Source organism: Thermoascus crustaceus, assembly GCF_041956765.1.
Source record: "Thermoascus crustaceus strain CBS 181.67 unplaced genomic scaffold VTN00scaffold_9, whole genome shotgun sequence".
Lineage (NCBI taxonomy): Eukaryota > Fungi > Ascomycota > Eurotiomycetes > Eurotiales > Thermoascaceae > Thermoascus > Thermoascus crustaceus.
The window spans coordinates 974,801-991,111 of record NW_027192535.1 but is presented as its reverse complement, the minus strand read 5'-3'; the positions used below and the strand labels follow the sequence as shown (position 1 = coordinate 991,111).

Here is a 16,311-nt window from a genome sequence, read left to right as displayed (position 1 = left end):
ATGGCCATGTATGCAGAGAAGCGTTCTATGAAGAGTCTCGGATAATTATTTCGTCTGCCGCCGGGAGAGTCGCATCAGTTTCGAAAGCTGTGGATCAGGCGCCTCAGATCCCGTGAGCCTCCAAGAAGCGACCTGACTGAGGTATGGAAGTGTCTGTCAAGTCACAGTGACCTTTAATCCCTAGTTCTGTCTTGTACCATATCATTAGCGACTTGCTCTTTGCGAGAAGTCGTTCCCCGCACATACCTGGCCTCACGCACAGTCACGACTCTCCACAGCCCCAGGTCCTTCAGCGTCGTCAGCACGTATCAACGGCCGCCATGCCTCAGCCATTGAGCTCCAAGGATGCTTCGCTGTTCCGTCAAGTGGTCCGCCACTATGAGAACAAGCAGTACAAGAAGGGTAGGGTATCCTGTTGTGCGGCCACAGTTCTGATCGTGAGCCAGCGCTGACAGCATCCGTCTCGAAACAGGTCTCAAAGCAGCGGACCAGATCCTTAAAAAGAACCCCAACCATGGTGACACCCAGGCTATGAAAGCCTTGATAATGAGCAACCAGGGACAGCTGGAAGAGGCCTTCGCGCTGGCCAAGGAGGCGCTGAAGAACGACATGAAATCGCACGTCTGCTGGCACGTTTTCGGTCTGCTGCACCGAGCAGAGAAGAACTACGAAGAAGCCATCAAAGCATACAAATTCGCCTTGAAACTAGAACCCGACTCTCAGCCCATCCAGCGCGATCTTGCTCTGCTCCAGATGCAGATGCGAGACTACCAGGGTTACATCCAGAGCAGAAGCGCCATGCTCCAGGCACGGCCGGCCTTCCGACAAAACTGGACCGCCTTGGCTATCGCACACCACTTGGCTGGAAATCTGGCAGAGGCAGAGAATGTGCTGACAACGTACGAGGAGACGCTGAAGAGCCCCCCGCCGAGATCCGACATGGAGCACTCGGAGGCGATATTGTACAAGAACTCGATAATCGCCGAATCGGGGAATATCGAGAAAGCGCTGGAACACCTGGAGGCTGTCGGAAAGAGGAGCACGGATTTGCTTGCGGTCATGGAGATGAGAGCAGACTACCTTCTGCGACTCGACCGGAAAGCTGAAGCCGAAGCGGCCTATGCGGCTCTCCTTGACCGGAACCCTGAGAATTCAAATTACTATGAGGGTTTGATAAAAGCGAAGGGGATCCCGGAAACCGACCACAAGGCTCTGAAGGCAGTATACGACCAGTGGGCTGCGAAGAACCCTAAGGGCGACGCTGCCCGTCGAATCCCTCTAGAATTTTTGGAAGGCGATGACTTCAGGGAAGCTGCGGACGTTTACCTGCAGCGAATGCTTCGGAAAGGAGTGCCATCTCTTTTTGCAAATATCAAGACCCTCTACAGCAACCCGACCAAGCGCGACATTGTCCAAGAACTTGTCGAAGGTTACGCATCCGGGAAGCTAGAGTCTCAAGCCAACGGATCTGCAGAGAAGCAGCTCAATGGCGATGGTACAGATTTCCAATCCTCCGTCTACTACTTCCTTGCGCAACATTACAACTACCACCTCAGCCGCGACTTGGCCAAAGCCATGGAGTACGTGGATAAAGCTATTGAGCTGGCACCGAAATCTGTGGACTACCACATGACGAAGGCAAGAATATGGAAGCACTACGGAAATCTTCCGAAGGCTGCAGAGGTCATGGAGCAAGCAAGGGCATTGGATGTCAAGGACCGCCATATCAACTCCAAGGCGGCCAAGTACCAGCTTCGGAACAACGAGAATGAGAAGGCCCTTGACAATATGAGCAAATTCACGCGAAATGAAACCGTCGGTGGTGCGCTCGGTGATCTGCATGAAATGCAGTGTGTGTGGTATCTCACTGAAGATGGTGAGGCGTACTTGCGGCAGAGGAAGCTTGGGCTTGCTCTCAAGCGTTTCCATGCGGTCTACAACATTTTCGATACTTGGCACGAGGACCAATTCGATTTCCACAGCTTTTCGCTGCGGAAGGGCATGATCAGGGCTTACGTCGATATGGTTCGTTGGGAGGATCATTTGCGGGATCACCCATTCTTTACGCGGATGGCCCTGTCGGCAGTCAAGGCCTATATCCTTCTGCACGACCAGCCTGACCTGGTCCATGGACCAATACCTAGCGGTCTCACTGGCGCTGAGGGCGAAGCAGACAGCGCTGAAAGGAAGAAGGCCCTCAAGAAGGCGAAGAGAGAGCAGCAGAGGCTTGAGAAGGCGGAAGCTGAGAAGAGAGAGGCAAGGAAGGCGAGTGCAGCAACGGCGAAGGGAGCTGATGGCGAGACGAAGAAGGAGGACCCTGATCCTCTGGGTACCAAGCTTGTGCAGACCCAAGATCCACTCAAAGACGCTATGAAGTTCTTGACACCTTTGCTGGAGTACAGCCCTAAGAACGTTGAGGTGCAGACCATTGGATTTGAGGTCTACCTGAGGAGGAGTAAGTTCGAGTCTTCTTGGGGTTATCTTATATTTACTAACTCGGCCCGACAGGAAAATACCTTCTTGCCTTGAAGTGTCTTCTGGCTGCTCACGCTATCGATGCGTCCAACCCAACACTACACGTCCAGCTTCTCCGTTTCCGAAAGGCATTGGACGGTCTTCAAGAGCCGCTCTCACCCAAGGTGTCAGAGGTCGTGACAAGCGAATTCGAGCCCCTGCTCCCCAAGTCTCAGGATCTGAAGGAGTGGAACGCCTCATTCCTCGAGGCCCACAAGACCAGCACTCCTCACGTCCATGCTGCCCTTACTGCCCGGCTGCTGCTGGATCCCGAATCCAAGTCACAGTGTGAGAAGGACCTTTTGTCCACTCTCGATCTGGAGGACGCCTCAATAAACAGCGCTGTCGCGGGCCTGGACCTGCTCAACGAATGGGGCAGCAACCAGGCCACAAAAGCCGCTTACATCGAGAAGGCTCACGATAAGTGGAAGGAAGCATCCGCCTTCCAGCCCCAGTCCGAGTCTAATTAGACTTTTTTTTTTCAAATGTATAAACTACGTTTGGAATAGTTAACCCTATCCTCTTACCTAACTAGCGATGGCTATTCCTAGTAAGCTATCCACTTAAAAAAACAAATTTATGGAAACAAAGAAAATAAGCAAGGATCATACGGCGGCAGCAGGCGTCCAGAGAAATAAACAAATGTGCATTAGTGTTTTGACCTTCCCTTCTGTAACCCTGGAATGGAACGAAAATCCACACTACCTAACTTATCGAAGAACCCGAAGCAGAAAGAAAGACGAGATGGCAGCCTTTCACGAGGCTTTTGCCCCTCTCCCATTTCCTTTTTTGGCTTCTACATGTATCCCTAACCTACCTACCTACCTGTACTCCTATACTGCCTGTTTGGAAACGTGATTCCTTGCTTGCATGATTGATGTCCATGATTATTAGATACGTATCTTTATCTACCTGACTTAACCTATCCTATCCGTCTCGATTACCTAGCTACAGTTCCCGTGTGTGTATTTGCGGATAAGGATAAAAATAAGATGGGATGGGATGGGTAAAGAAAGAGGCTTGGGTGTATTTTTTGTCATTATCCTTTTCCTTTTTTTTTTTGGTATCTGGCCCAATCCACCCTCATGTTGCGCTCTGCAACTGACTGTCTTACGGCGCAATGATGTAACCTTCTGCCTTTTTTTCCTCATCCATGGATAGATGACTTAAAAGTTGAATTGTGCGAGACTGACTGTGTGCTTTAGATATAGATGTGCTTTTTTTTATCTTCCGTAATAGCTACAGAACAGAGACTAGTTGACTGTATGGAGTCTTTTGAGTCCTGGAACTTTGATCTGTATCTATTCAGTTCAGCAGAGTGATAACCGAGTCGTGGATCTATGCGTTACTATACATGTACAAAACAGAGAAGGGAGAGAAAAGGGGAGAGAAAGACTGGATTAATACAGCCTTTCTCCGCTAGCCAGTGATATTCCCTTGAGGTAGGTACCTGCACGGGGACGACGGCTGGCCAGTTAAAGAGAAGACGACAAGAAAGGGGGAGAGGGAGAGGTACTAATGCGAGAAAAATCTCGTCTCGTCTACTCTACTCTCAATCCTCCTCATCAATGTTCCCAATGATGGGCTTCTTCTTCGCTTCCTCCTCGCTCTCGCCATATCCGTACTTGATCCAGAGTCGCTTCCAGACCGGCACGTGCGCGGGCATCTCCTCGCCCAGGACCCATTCCTTGCCCTCGGCGATGCGTTCAGCGCGCGCCTCTTCCTCCGAGGGGAGAACGTAGCGGCGCATCCGCGACGCTAGACGGGGGTCGAGGACGATGTCGTCGATCCATTCTCGCTCTTCGTTCTCAGCCCCTTCTTCTCGCTTGTGGGCGGACTTGTGCCAGTCTTGCTCTTCGTGTTCGAGGACCGTCTGCTGCTCGTAGGCTGTTGAGGACGGGCTGGCTGAGATATCTGAGGAAGTAGGAGTTGTAGGCTGGTTCGGGTCCTCACTGTAGAAGCCGTCCTGGTAGGGTCTGGCGGCCGAAGCGAGGACGATCGCAGCAACGTCCCGTCCTACGCTGTCTGCGAGGTAGCGCTGTGTGAGGAAACGGTAGATGCGGATCGGGGTGTTCAGGAAACCGAGGAGGTGCGGGAATGGGACAGGGACGGAGCCCTCGAAGGAGGATGGCAGGGTGGCAGGGAGGTTGCGGGATGAATACTCCGCTGGTGAGATGTACGCCGGTGTCGGTCCAGTCGGTTTGTTCTTCTCTTCTTCGGCCTTCTTCTTTTCTTCTTCTGACTTCTTGGAGTCCTCCTCCTTGTTTGCTGCAGAGCTGGCCACGGGAGATGCGTCATCCGAGCTTCCTGTCTCCGCCTTCTCCGTCTTCTCGGGGGAAGTCGGGGTGGGTTCTTCTGGAGCGGGGGGAGCTGGAGGTGGAGGAGGAGGGTCAAGTGGCCCAAGCCAGCCCTCGTGAAGACCCCGAATGTACTCCTTCCAAGTATGGCGTCCGATCACTATATCACCCTTTGGCCCGGGCTCATCGTGGATTCCCATCCTCTGCCGCGTCTCCGCGACAGCCTTTTCCACACTCGGTTCCTCCACCACACTGCTCGGTTCCCCAGCTGTCCGTCTGTGTTTTCGAATCTTCTCTGCCAGGGCTGCTCTCACATCTCCCTCTCTCCTTCCCTCGATAACTTCGTAGTCAAGAGCAGCGGAAACAAGCACGGGCTTGACGTATTCCTTGAAGTATTGCCGGGCAACTCTCAGTCCGTCACCCGGTGGTGCCGCCAGGAAAATCGTAAGCTTCCTTCGCATCTGCTCTGGGGGTAGTGTGTCATGGGCGAGGTGCGCAACCAAGTTGCTCCACTTGCGCTGCGCACGCTTCTTCTCTCTCCGATCGTAGATAAGGGCACCGGTGAAAGAAGCAGTAATTGTCCAGAAGATCATCCAATTTCGGGACGGAAGCTTGAAGCGGAAGTTAGGCAGCCCTGTATACAATTAGCCTGAATAATATCAATTGACTGGAATACCGTACCAAGCGCTTTGAACGCTGGGTTCTGTTTGGGAGGGGCCTTCGGCGCAGCATTCTCAGGCTGGCCTGCTGAGGCGGGGGGATTGGAGTCCGCCATGATGTAATGGAGGAAGCCTCAATGAATATTTAAAAAATAATACTCAAGAGTTCCAGGAGGTCAGGAAGCAGCCCCGGCATATAGAAAGGGAGGAGACAGGGCGGCGCCGCTTGGAAGAGGTACCAGGAGCCTCGCGTACTTCTGCCGCTGCCAAAAAAGTTGGATGTCCGCCGAAGCTCCTCCGGGGCGACGTTCTTCCGCCTTGGGAGCCAGAAGTCTATTTCGACCTTCTTTTGCGGTCCGCGAGAATGGAGCCGCACCGGCTGCTCTCGATGCACTCGAGAATACTGCCTGTCTGCCAGCGTTTAGCTCTCTAATTCTGATTATTATTGTTCCAGGGACAAAGGACTTCTCAAGACTTCCGGACCACTGCATCATATCACGTGACGCTATGGACCTGTGATAGGGTTTGACTGCACGGTTCCTGTAGTAGCTCTGCTGCAAGCTCCCGGTATACTTTCCGGACACATAAAGAGATGCAATTCACCTGCAATTCTGGTGTACAGAATAAATAGCCGAGAACTTTTCTGCGGGGAATATTTCAAGGTTTTTGTGTCCTCATAGATGCAACGGCTCCGGCGAAGATGGCTCCTCAATCTCCAGATAGTTCTCCAGTCCTATGAAAGCGGAGATGATGCTGGGAAATTTTGACGGCAATGAAACTGCTCCTCTGCCGGTTAAGTCTTATGTAGGCGTCGATATTCGATATGTTGCGCTCCATGATGTTCTCCAAGCTCTTCGGTACCCAGGTAGTACTTTCAAAATGCCATCGGCATAGTAGCAATTAGACTTGCGTCAAGCGCATTTTGCCTGGATCCATATCCTCTTTCCTTTCCGCATGATATGACCATCGTGTAGGGAGTGTGCTCTGCTTTCAAGAGGCAGGCAGACTGGGAGAGAGCTAGACACCTAGATACATCATATCTGGGTGTCTATCATACCAAGCCCCTCCCCCTTGCTCGACGCGCATAATCTCCATCCAATCCAGGCTCAACATCGCCCCCATTCTCCATCTGGGTGACAACCTGGAGCCGCAAGCACATCATAACTCCACCCTTCTCTGTATAACCGCTCTCTTGTTCTGGAACTCCGTTGTGACGGCAGCCGGCTCTTCCCCGTGGAGAGCGGCAGCTGTTCGGCGCCATCCCCAGCCGGACCCTGGCCAGAACCAACCGGTCCAACCCGTGATCTCGCTTATCGGACCATTAACCACGCCGTTCCTGACCGGCCCCTGGTCTGACACCTGGGAGCCTGCGGCGCCCGCCGTCCTCACCCTTGGCGTGAACAGCTAGCCGAACAACTTATCGACTCGGGACGCCGTTGTTGTTCCTTCTACTCGTCCACGTTCGTCCCTTCGTTCTCCCCCCTGACTACTCCTTCTTTCTTGCCTTGCTCCTTCAGGTCTTTGTGTGGCCATTTCCGGACTCGTATGGTCAGACGTGAGCTTCTGGTCTGACTGTCGGGTACCAGGATCATCGGGTTCGTTTCGCCAGTCGGTCTCCTGAGTCCTGAGCTTGTCCTCCCCTCGACCTCTCCTCCCCGTTTCTTCCTCCTTTCCCACGCTCAACTCTCGTCTTCTGCAACGGCAGAAGAACTGTCAAGATGGATGGAAATGGCAACCGTCTCCACCTGAACTTCGGGTACAACGATCGTGCCTTCAATCCGGCCGCCAACAATCGCGCCTATCCCACCACTCCCTCCACGTTCCCGCAGCCAATCTACCAGCCTCAGGGAGGTCAGGAGTACATGGATCCTCAGGCTGCATATGGCCAGGGATACTTTGCGAATCACCCATATTCGCCCCAGCAGGCTCAATACGCCCAGCAGCAGTATCAACACAATCTGCAGTCCCCTCAGCCGGCCTACCAGTCTCGCATGGGGTACAACGATGGCACCAATGGCCTGATCCAGCAATTTTCGAACCAGGACCTGAGCGCTTCTCCGCGCTCTAGCCCATATGGCCGTCCTCGCACCGCTGGGAATCAAGGATCCGGACAGCAACCCGGACATTTGGCGCCCCCACTGCGCAGCCCCAAGCCTCACAGCGAGGATGAGGAGATCCAACGTTTCCCCGAGAGGTATTCGGACAATGTCCACAAGCGTGGTAAGGCGGCTAGGGAGTTGGTCAACATATTCTTCCAAGAGAACATCGAGCGTGCTCGTGATCGTAATATGCGGTGAGTGTCGCGGTGCGTACGTATCTGATGTCCTAGGTTATGCTAACATAAGATGCCTGGATAGTTCTGCCACTCTCGATAAGACGCTCCAGGACACTACTAAGTCCCATGAAGAGAAAGTGAAGGAGGCTGAGACAGCGGCAAAGAAAGAGTCGAACTACCTTCGTTTCCTGCGCACCAGGGAAACCCCGGCCAACTTCCAGACCATCAAGGTTATTGGAAAAGGTGCCTTCGGAGAGGTGAAGCTGGTTCAGAGGAAGTCAGATGGGAAGATCTATGCGCTCAAGTCTTTGATCAAGTCAGAGATGTTCAAGAAGGACCAGTTGGCCCATGTTCGCGCTGAGCGTGACATCCTTGCCGATTCCAAGGACAACCCATGGCTCGTGAAGCTGCACGCGTCGTTCCAGGACAAGGCGTACCTGTATCTGCTGATGGAATTCTTGCCTGGTGGTGACTTGATGACAATGCTTATCAAATATGAAATCTTCTCAGAGGATATCACAAGGTTCTATATGGCGGAGATTGTGATGGCCATCGAGGCTGTCCACAAGCTTGGCTTCCTTCATCGGTGAGTCGCCTTGGTTTGTCCCAGTTATGACTTTCACACAGACAAGTCTTCTTAAGCCCGCTTTGTGGCTCGTACTGCGGCTGGCAGCGCGGCTGGTCCATGTGAGCTTCACACGCAGGGTCTCATTGAATGCCCGCATGTCAATCGAGTCCCACCCCATACATTTAGTCACTACCCATTACGGATTGATTGTCTTCCCCTTCAGAACATTTGCTCAGCAGCTCTGATTATTCATGGCCAAATACTTACTTGATCCTCTTCAGTGACATTAAGCCTGACAACATCCTTCTGGACCGCGGTGGCCACGTGAAGCTCACCGATTTCGGTCTCTCTACTGGAGGAAAGAAGACGCACGATAATGCATACTATCAGAACCTGCTCAAGAACTCCACCGGCAAGGACAAGAACCGGAACTCAGGATACTTCTCTGAGTCTATCAACTTGACTGTCTCAAACCGTGGACAGATCAACACTTGGAGAAAGTCTCGTCGTGCCATGGCCTATTCCACAGTCGGTACTCCAGACTATATCGCACCGGAGATCTTCAACGGTCAGGGATACACATACCTTTGCGACTGGTGGTCAGTCGGTGCCATTATGTTCGAATGCCTTGTGGGATGGCCTCCATTCTGTGCCGAGGAAACCACCGATACCTACCGCAAGATCGTGAACTGGAGGGAATGCCTCTATTTCCCGGAGGAATTGACTCTGTCAAGGGAGTCGGAGTCCCTCATCCGAAGGTAAACAATGTCCTGGTTTTATGATTCTAGTTCCTTGCTAATTGTCCCCTGCAGCTTCCTTTGCGACGCTGAACATCGTATTGGTAACGAAGGTGGTCCGATGGGAGGCGCTACCCAGATCAAGAACCACCCGTTCTTCCGCGGTGTTGTCTGGGACCAGCTGCGCAAGATTCGCGCCCCATTTGAGCCCAAACTCAGCTCGAATGTCGACGTGTCCTACTTCCCCGTTGATGAGATCCCTCAGGAAGATACCAGTGCTGCTCACCGTGCCCAGGCTCGAGCGATGCCGGAGGAGCAGGAGGCCGAGATGAGCCTTCCGTTCATCGGATACACCTACAAGGCATTCAACGCTTTCCAGGGAAGCTGAACGGCTGTCCGGCTATCCGAGTTGTTGGAGCAATGGTGAACCTCACTGGGAAGTCTTGAGGCAGGCGGGCTTGCATTCATGTCTTTTCAGCGGCTCACCTGTGTCCTAACCCGTCTTATCCTGATCTCTGATCTGATTCCCTTGCATTTACAGCGAGAGTATTACCGCGGTAATGACGTGAGCATCTGCTTTTAGTTGTTTTTTTTTACTGGAGCTATGTTGCAAGGCGGCACTTTAACCCAGCTTGAAAGTCATTTGTTGGCGAGGATGCGCTTCACTATTTTATGTTTACTTGGCGAGCATAGTATTGACCGGATGATCAGGAACTCGATTCCACGACATCCCTACAAGGTCAAGAATACCTGCATAATGGACTGGCTGTTCCTAACTAGCTACCCTATCGAAGTATGGAATTTTACAGAAACCCGAACAAAGGCACAAGTCATAATCCGATAATTATTGTGGCTTTGGCTATAGTTTTACTGGCCACGTATTTACGTTGTAGGCTTTATTACTGGTTAATATAGAATATTGTGAGTTGAAGCCAGCAGTTAAACGAAAAGAGGATCGGTATATTTAAGCAGTATATTAAAATGGCTCCCAAATATCAAGTTTTTGGGCGCTTCTCAGTTCTTAGCCGACATGTTTATCTGCAACAAATCTGACAAGGCATCTCTCCCTTTGGCACGGACACGTGGTAATCAAACATAATGATGACAATGCTCACTTTTGTCACGTCTGTTACTGGAAATAGACCCCCAAACGCCGATAAATTACCCTTAAATGTACATGCCCATCTCTGCATCTGCAAGCATACGTCTTCATATCCCGGAAACTTCAAGTCCTAGGGCCCGCCGGCGCCAATCCAGGAACACCACTGTATCTCTCCTCTCGTTCGGTTTTAAACATTATCTGAATCCAGAACTCCTTGCTGTCCTCATCGAACCAGGTCCAAAACCTCCCTTCCCTTCGATCGATCTCTCTCGCCTGCAGCTTGAATCCACAGGTCTGGTACGGCTCCGCGGCCACGAGAAGGTACTGGAAGTTCTTATCTGGCGGCTCATCCACCTTCTGCTCGAAGGCCGACATGAACCGCACCCGCGGCTTGACGCCCGGCGTGATCTCCTGATACTGCAGCTGGAACAACAAACCGAGCTGCCTCGTCAAGGGATCCCTCGTCTTCGTGATCTTGTAACCCGGACGACCGATCTTTACCGTGTTCTTCTTCACTTGCACGCCCATCCCGGCAGGCAGCAGCGCGGCATCCTGGTTCTTCCCTTCCTTCTGCTCCCTCGCCGCACGGCGCGCGAGGTTCGTCTGGTGCTTGCGACCCTGGGTGTGCGCGAGGTACGAGCCATCGTTCTGGTGGACGGTCAGACAGAGTCGGCACTCGAAGCTGCCGACGTGGTTCTTGAAGAAGTACGGGTCCTTGTCGAGATCGATGGTCTCGAGCGCGAGCTTTCGCAGACGCTCGCGACGGTCGGCGTTGGTCGCGGAGGCGGATGCCACACCACCGCCACCGAACTTGGATCCTGCGCGATTCTGCAATGAATGTTAGATATGTTCAAAAGAAAAGTAATGGAACCTGTTACTTACCTGGTAATCCATTGTGAACCTCTAAGGATCCGTGTTGTGGGTGATATCGATGGCAACACTTGAGATAGCGTTCGAAGTTGAAGCTTCTAGTATCGGAGTCTCTCATGGGGATCCGCATGGCGTGGCTTATATAAGCGGAAGCCTGGGCACCGTTGCGCAGCGCGCCATCGCCTGCGATTGGCTCATCCGCCTGTCAACGTGAACGGCGGCCCAGGCCTTAAGTTAATATCAATAATATCCTATTCCATATAAAGGAAACAAAAAGTACATTACGATTTCGACGGCAAGGGCGAGGGGCAATATTTTTTTTTTCAAGATATGAGTCACAAATTTTACGAAGGTCAACGGCTCTCGTTTGATGGTGCTCTATGCACGGTTCGCTATGTTGGCAAGGTGCAAGGAACCACTGGTGAATGGCTCGGGGTGGAATGGGACGATCCGACGCGCGGGAAGCACTCGGGAGAACATAAAGGAGTGAGATATTTCAAATGTGATTTCAGGCTCACCGTTCTGTATTCTTTTTAACAAATGTATATCCGGTTCATGTGCTTATAATTAATCTATAGGCAAGAGCAAGCAATCTACTGCCGGGTCATTTGTCCGTCCGTCTCGACCGGCAGACAAACCCCGGGGATTCCTCGAGGCTCTGCATGAGAAATACGCATCCGAGTTCGAGGAGCAGCTGTCCAAGCAGAGACAGGCGAATAATGACGGCGTGCCTGTCCGTCTGCATGATCTGGTTTACTTCGGCAGCAAGGTCGCCGAAGAGGTCGGCTTTGAGAAGATTCGGAAGCAGCTTGCGGAGCTGCAAGAGCTGAAGATCGTGCTCCTGGACGGCTTGCGTATTGCGGGGGTGCTTGCTTCTGATGCTGAAGAGTCTGAGAAACGAGATGAGGCGCTTAGAGATATCGAGAAGACCTGTCCTAAGATTATTGAACTTGACCTTAGTCGGAACCTGCTTCGGCGATGGGTTGATGTCTGGGATATCTGCAGACAGCTTAAGCAGCTGAGGCTCTTGAAACTGAAGTAAGCTGGCCTGGCTATCTCTAAGATTTACACCCAGGTTATACTAATGTGTTAAACAGTGGAAATCGGTTTGATGCTGTTGATACTGATTTGACGTTCGACGGGATCACCGAATTACATTTGGATGAGACCCTGCTGTCTTGGGATGAGGTATGGTCATCAAACCTATATTTTGTACACGTTATCTGATACGTCTCTTGTAGATTGCTGCTTTAAGCTGCCAATTCCTGTCTCTCACTTCTCTAGCAGCATCCACAAATCAGATCTCGACAATTTCAACGCCACTCTCAAGCACGATTAGAAGCTTGACACTGGAAAACAACGAAATCGAGACCCTCTCATCTATCAACCACATCGCATCATTACCAAACCTCGAGCGTCTCTCCCTCCGAGGAAATTACATCAGCACAGTCTCCCCAGGCAAAGACGATACCCCATTCCAGTTCCCACGCACCCTAAGATTCCTCGACGTCTCCCACAACAACATCAACTCGTGGTCCTTCGTCAACGCCCTTCCCACCCTCTTCCCCGGCCTCCAGTCCCTCCGAATCTCCGACAACCCGCTCTACGACCAACCCGTGGCACCGTCGAGCGTCACGAACCTCCCCGAGAGACCAATGACCGTGGACGAAGCGTTCATGCTGACCCTGGCCCGTCTCGCTTCCGTCACGACCGTCAACTACAGCAAGGTCTCGAACCAGGACCGTACGAACGGAGAGCTCTACTACCTGTCCCTGATCGGCAAGGAACTGTCCGCGTTCCCGGAGAGCCAGGAGCAGAGCATCCTTGCGCAGCACCCGAGGTACAGCGAGCTCTGCGAGATCTACGGCCCGCCCGCGATCAAAAGGGCCAGTGATCCCGCGAGGGGAGGCGCGGCGGTGAACCCGCGATCCCTCGCGGCCAGGCTGGTCAATTTCAGATTCTACTTGTCGCCGTCGTCCCAGTTTCCGGAACACGTCAGGAAGCATGATAACAAGGTGCAAGAACACGCACAGGAGATCCCACGAACGTTCGACATCTACAGAGTCAAAGCCATCGTTTCCCGCATCTTCGGTCTCCAACCGCTCAGCTTCAGACTGATCTGGGAGACGGAAGAGTGGGACCCCATCGACGAGGCGAACGTGGGCGAGGACGAGTGGGATAGTAGCGCTGAAGAAGAAGAGGGTGCAAACGTAGAAGACGTGAAAGATGAGGAAGAGAAGAGGAAGGGAGGAACCGACACAGACACCGTCGTGACTCGAGAAGACGGGAACAAGTTCGTCAAGAGAGAAGTCGAGCTTGTGGATTCGACAAGGCAGGTCGGGTTCTTGTTCAGTGACGATCTCAGGGAGGCGAGGGTTAGAGTGGAAGCGCTGTAGTAGTGGATAGGACAGGACAGGATAGGCATACTATGGTGCTGTACATACATAGGTACTGTACATGTTGGCATATACATAGCAGAGATAACTATCTAATGACGAATGAATAGTGTGTGGTACGGGAAACGAGTTTGTGGGTGATTCATTCAGCTGCAGATTTACTCCTTGACCTAGTATCATCCAAGGTGTGGTATATAAAAACAATCAAAACATTAACGGTAATTACTCAAGCCCAACTTAACCAGGCCTTTTTTTGCCAAGTGCGTAATAAAAGCTGGCCGCAGTGTTATACTATACAAGAAGGTAAAGGTCCGGGGTATCGTTATGCGCAGGACAAGAGCTGATGAGAATTTCTGCGAATCATAAATACCGTCAATTTTTTTTCCGTTAATTTTTGCGCTATGTACAGGAAATCCCATAATATCTATATCTATAACGTTGAACCGTATCTATATACACCTTGATCTTTCTCTATTTTCTGGAATCTTTGAGGAGGTTAAATAGTAATTATTGACCTCCCTGGTCTGTCTGTCCCGAAGAAGCCGCCATGGCTGCCCGTTCGAGCTCCCGTTTCTCGTCCACGGTCATATCACTCTTCGCGCGCTCGATCCGGATGAACAAGGCCACGATGATGCAGCTTAGACCCGTGCAGGCGACATTGTACCAAAAGACGGCCTTGTAGCTCTTCCGCAATCCAACGTCCGGCTCGGTCTCCGCCTGCGTGACGTCCGCGAAGCCCAGCAGCATGGCGACGCCCAGGTGCTGGACGCTGTTGAGGAGAGCGCCGGCGAGACCCTGCCGTTCGCTGGGCATGTTGGTCGTGATGAAGATGTTGACCACGTTGAAGGTGATGTCGATGCCGATGGTGGCGCAGATCATGGCCGGGAAGACGAAGGCCCAGTAGTTGGCGCCTTCGGGGGCCAGGGCGAAGAGGAGGCTGGAGCCCACGAAGCCGGTTCCGGAGATGAAGAGGAGGATGGTGCCGTTGATCAGGTGGAGGACGAGACCGCCCATGGTCGAGAGCATCATGCCGCCAACGGCCATTGGTGTGCTCCACGCGACGACTTGAAGCGGGCTGGCGCCCATGAAGTTCATCATGCTGCGTCCCGGTCAACTAATGTCCTAAAAGAGAGGTCTGAATATGGGAGAACTTACTAGAGAGTGCTGTAGAGCAGAAACACTCCGAGACCTCCGTACACGAGGGACAGGACGATGATGACCGGCTTCAAGTACTGTACGCTAAACAGGTCTCCAGGGAGCAGAGGAGAGCTCGCTACCCACCCTTCAAAGTAGACCGCAATACAGAGAATGATAGCGCCGATTATCAAGCATATGTAGACATAGGGGCTCTTCCACCGCTGCGGCGCGTGAGAGCCATCCGTGATAGCAAACACAAACAGCACCAATCCGATCACAATGAGACAGGCACCGATCCAGTCCATCTTGATGCCCAGTTTCCGCTTCTCCGCGTAATCAGAGGGGACTGAGAAATACGCAGAGACCGTGGTCACAGCGCACAGGATAGCGTCAATGTAGAAATACCAGCTCCAGTTGAGATACTCGCCACATATACCGGCGATAAAGATCCCACCGAAAAACCCAAGGACCGCGCAGGCACCGTACAGACTGAACACCAGATTCTTCCTGGGACCGGGTCTATAGATAGTGGCCAAGAGCATCACACCGGATGGAAGAAAAGCGGCTAGGCCGATACCCTGCAGAGCCCGGCAAAAGATGAGCATGAACATGTTCTGCGAGAAGCCCAAGATCAACGACCAGATCGTAGTCCACAGGGAGCCGCAGACATAGACCAGGTACCCCCCAAACATGTCCGACAGACGCCCGAAGACCAACAAGGTAGATGCTACAGCTAAGGAGAGTGCGCTGGCGGGCCATACTGTAGCTGACAAGGGAATGTGAAAATCTTCTATCAACTTTGGTAATATCACATTGATTCCTGACACATTATATTCCTTGAAGAAGCGGTAATTATTAGCAGAACCGCGGGCTCTGATAGACGTCTATGGATGAACCCACCGTGAGGATCTGAGACATCAGAATGGAGAAGCAGAAGGCAATCTCAGACCAAATGTTCGCGAAACATTGAGGGCGCTCTCTCCCGAGGCGCTCAATGCGCTCCGATGCTGTTTCCTCGACATGGCTTGATTGGTTTACAGGAAAGACTCCATTGGAGAGGGCAGCTGGGGATTCTCTCGTGTCGGTATGGGGGCCATTCCCGACTTGATCTTTCTCAGAGAGGTCTGCCGGAGTATGTCGCAGGACAGCCATAAGAGAGATGAAAGTGTGATTTCCACACCGCCAGAACGTTTGCCAGAGAACGAGAACAATAATGAAGAGAGACCGGAGAGTCTGAAAGACCCCGGATATCTATAAGCCAGCTGAGGAAAAGCTCGATTTTCTGAGTTCTATCAAGGCATCGGAGATTTTTCTATGTAGATGAAACGACAGCGTATGAGAGACTCAGAATCTACTTTGAAGAGCTCAAAGCAGTGGAATTCCAGAAAGAAAAAAAAAAAGACCATTGATGGACAGTGGCTAGCCAGTAGCGCCATCCAACGTGAGACTGGGAAATAGGAGGCCTTGTGGGCGAGAGAGGGCCCAAGAGACGCAGCAGCGACAAAAGCAGCAAAAGCAACGCAGATGTTTCCAACTCTGCTGAACTTCCATGGTTAGCAAAATCCATGATCTATACCGCCGTCAAGCTCGTGCCGGTGGGGCGCTCGGGAAATTGTTAGACGGTGGTGCTCGACTGGGCCTCGTGGCGAGCGATGGAGGAGAAACATGGGGCTTGCTCCGCGGCTTCTGGAAAGCCTCTCCGCTTGGCTGCTTGTTCCGGCCTAGCCCAGCCTCTGCCATCCTCCCAGCACGCTTA

General features: G+C 52.3%; 6 protein-coding genes across 6 annotated transcripts; 3 read left to right on the top strand and 3 right to left on the bottom strand.

Moving 5' to 3' along the window:
* Window positions 1-320: 320 nt before the first annotated feature.
* VTN00DRAFT_10335 (uncharacterized protein) lies at window positions 321-2,984 on the top strand (the record flags this gene model as incomplete). Its single annotated transcript, XM_069426980.1, has 3 exons — window positions 321-402; window positions 473-2,455; window positions 2,509-2,984. The coding sequence occupies 3 exons, from the start codon at window positions 321-323 to the stop codon at window positions 2,982-2,984; spliced, it is 2,541 nt and encodes an 846-aa protein (XP_069284097.1).
* A 1,082-nt stretch (window positions 2,985-4,066) lies between these two features.
* Window positions 4,067-5,586, bottom strand: VTN00DRAFT_10334 (uncharacterized protein; the record flags this gene model as incomplete). The annotated part of the gene is made up of 2 exons (XM_069426979.1): window positions 4,067-5,445; window positions 5,493-5,586. 2 exons carry the CDS (start codon window positions 5,584-5,586, stop codon window positions 4,067-4,069), a joined length of 1,473 nt encoding a protein of 490 aa, XP_069284096.1.
* Window positions 5,587-7,188: 1,602 nt separating this feature from the next.
* Window positions 7,189-9,438, top strand: VTN00DRAFT_10333 (uncharacterized protein; the record flags this gene model as incomplete). Its single annotated transcript, XM_069426978.1, has 4 exons — window positions 7,189-7,763; window positions 7,828-8,331; window positions 8,595-9,071; window positions 9,126-9,438. The coding sequence occupies 4 exons, from the start codon at window positions 7,189-7,191 to the stop codon at window positions 9,436-9,438; spliced, it is 1,869 nt and encodes a 622-aa protein (XP_069284095.1).
* Window positions 9,439-10,275: 837 nt separating this feature from the next.
* Window positions 10,276-11,046, bottom strand: VTN00DRAFT_10332 (uncharacterized protein; the record flags this gene model as incomplete). Its single annotated transcript, XM_069426977.1, has 2 exons — window positions 10,276-10,980; window positions 11,035-11,046. 2 exons carry the CDS (start codon window positions 11,044-11,046, stop codon window positions 10,276-10,278), a joined length of 717 nt encoding a protein of 238 aa, XP_069284094.1.
* A 306-nt stretch (window positions 11,047-11,352) lies between these two features.
* Window positions 11,353-13,418, top strand: VTN00DRAFT_10331 (uncharacterized protein; the record flags this gene model as incomplete). The annotated part of the gene is made up of 4 exons (XM_069426976.1): window positions 11,353-11,524; window positions 11,601-12,060; window positions 12,120-12,210; window positions 12,264-13,418. The coding sequence occupies 4 exons, from the start codon at window positions 11,353-11,355 to the stop codon at window positions 13,416-13,418; spliced, it is 1,878 nt and encodes a 625-aa protein (XP_069284093.1).
* A 507-nt stretch (window positions 13,419-13,925) lies between these two features.
* On the bottom strand, window positions 13,926-15,707 carry VTN00DRAFT_10330 (uncharacterized protein; the record flags this gene model as incomplete). The annotated part of the gene is made up of 3 exons (XM_069426975.1): window positions 13,926-14,517; window positions 14,574-15,391; window positions 15,456-15,707. 3 exons carry the CDS (start codon window positions 15,705-15,707, stop codon window positions 13,926-13,928), a joined length of 1,662 nt encoding a protein of 553 aa, XP_069284092.1.
* Window positions 15,708-16,311: the final 604 nt, after the last annotated feature.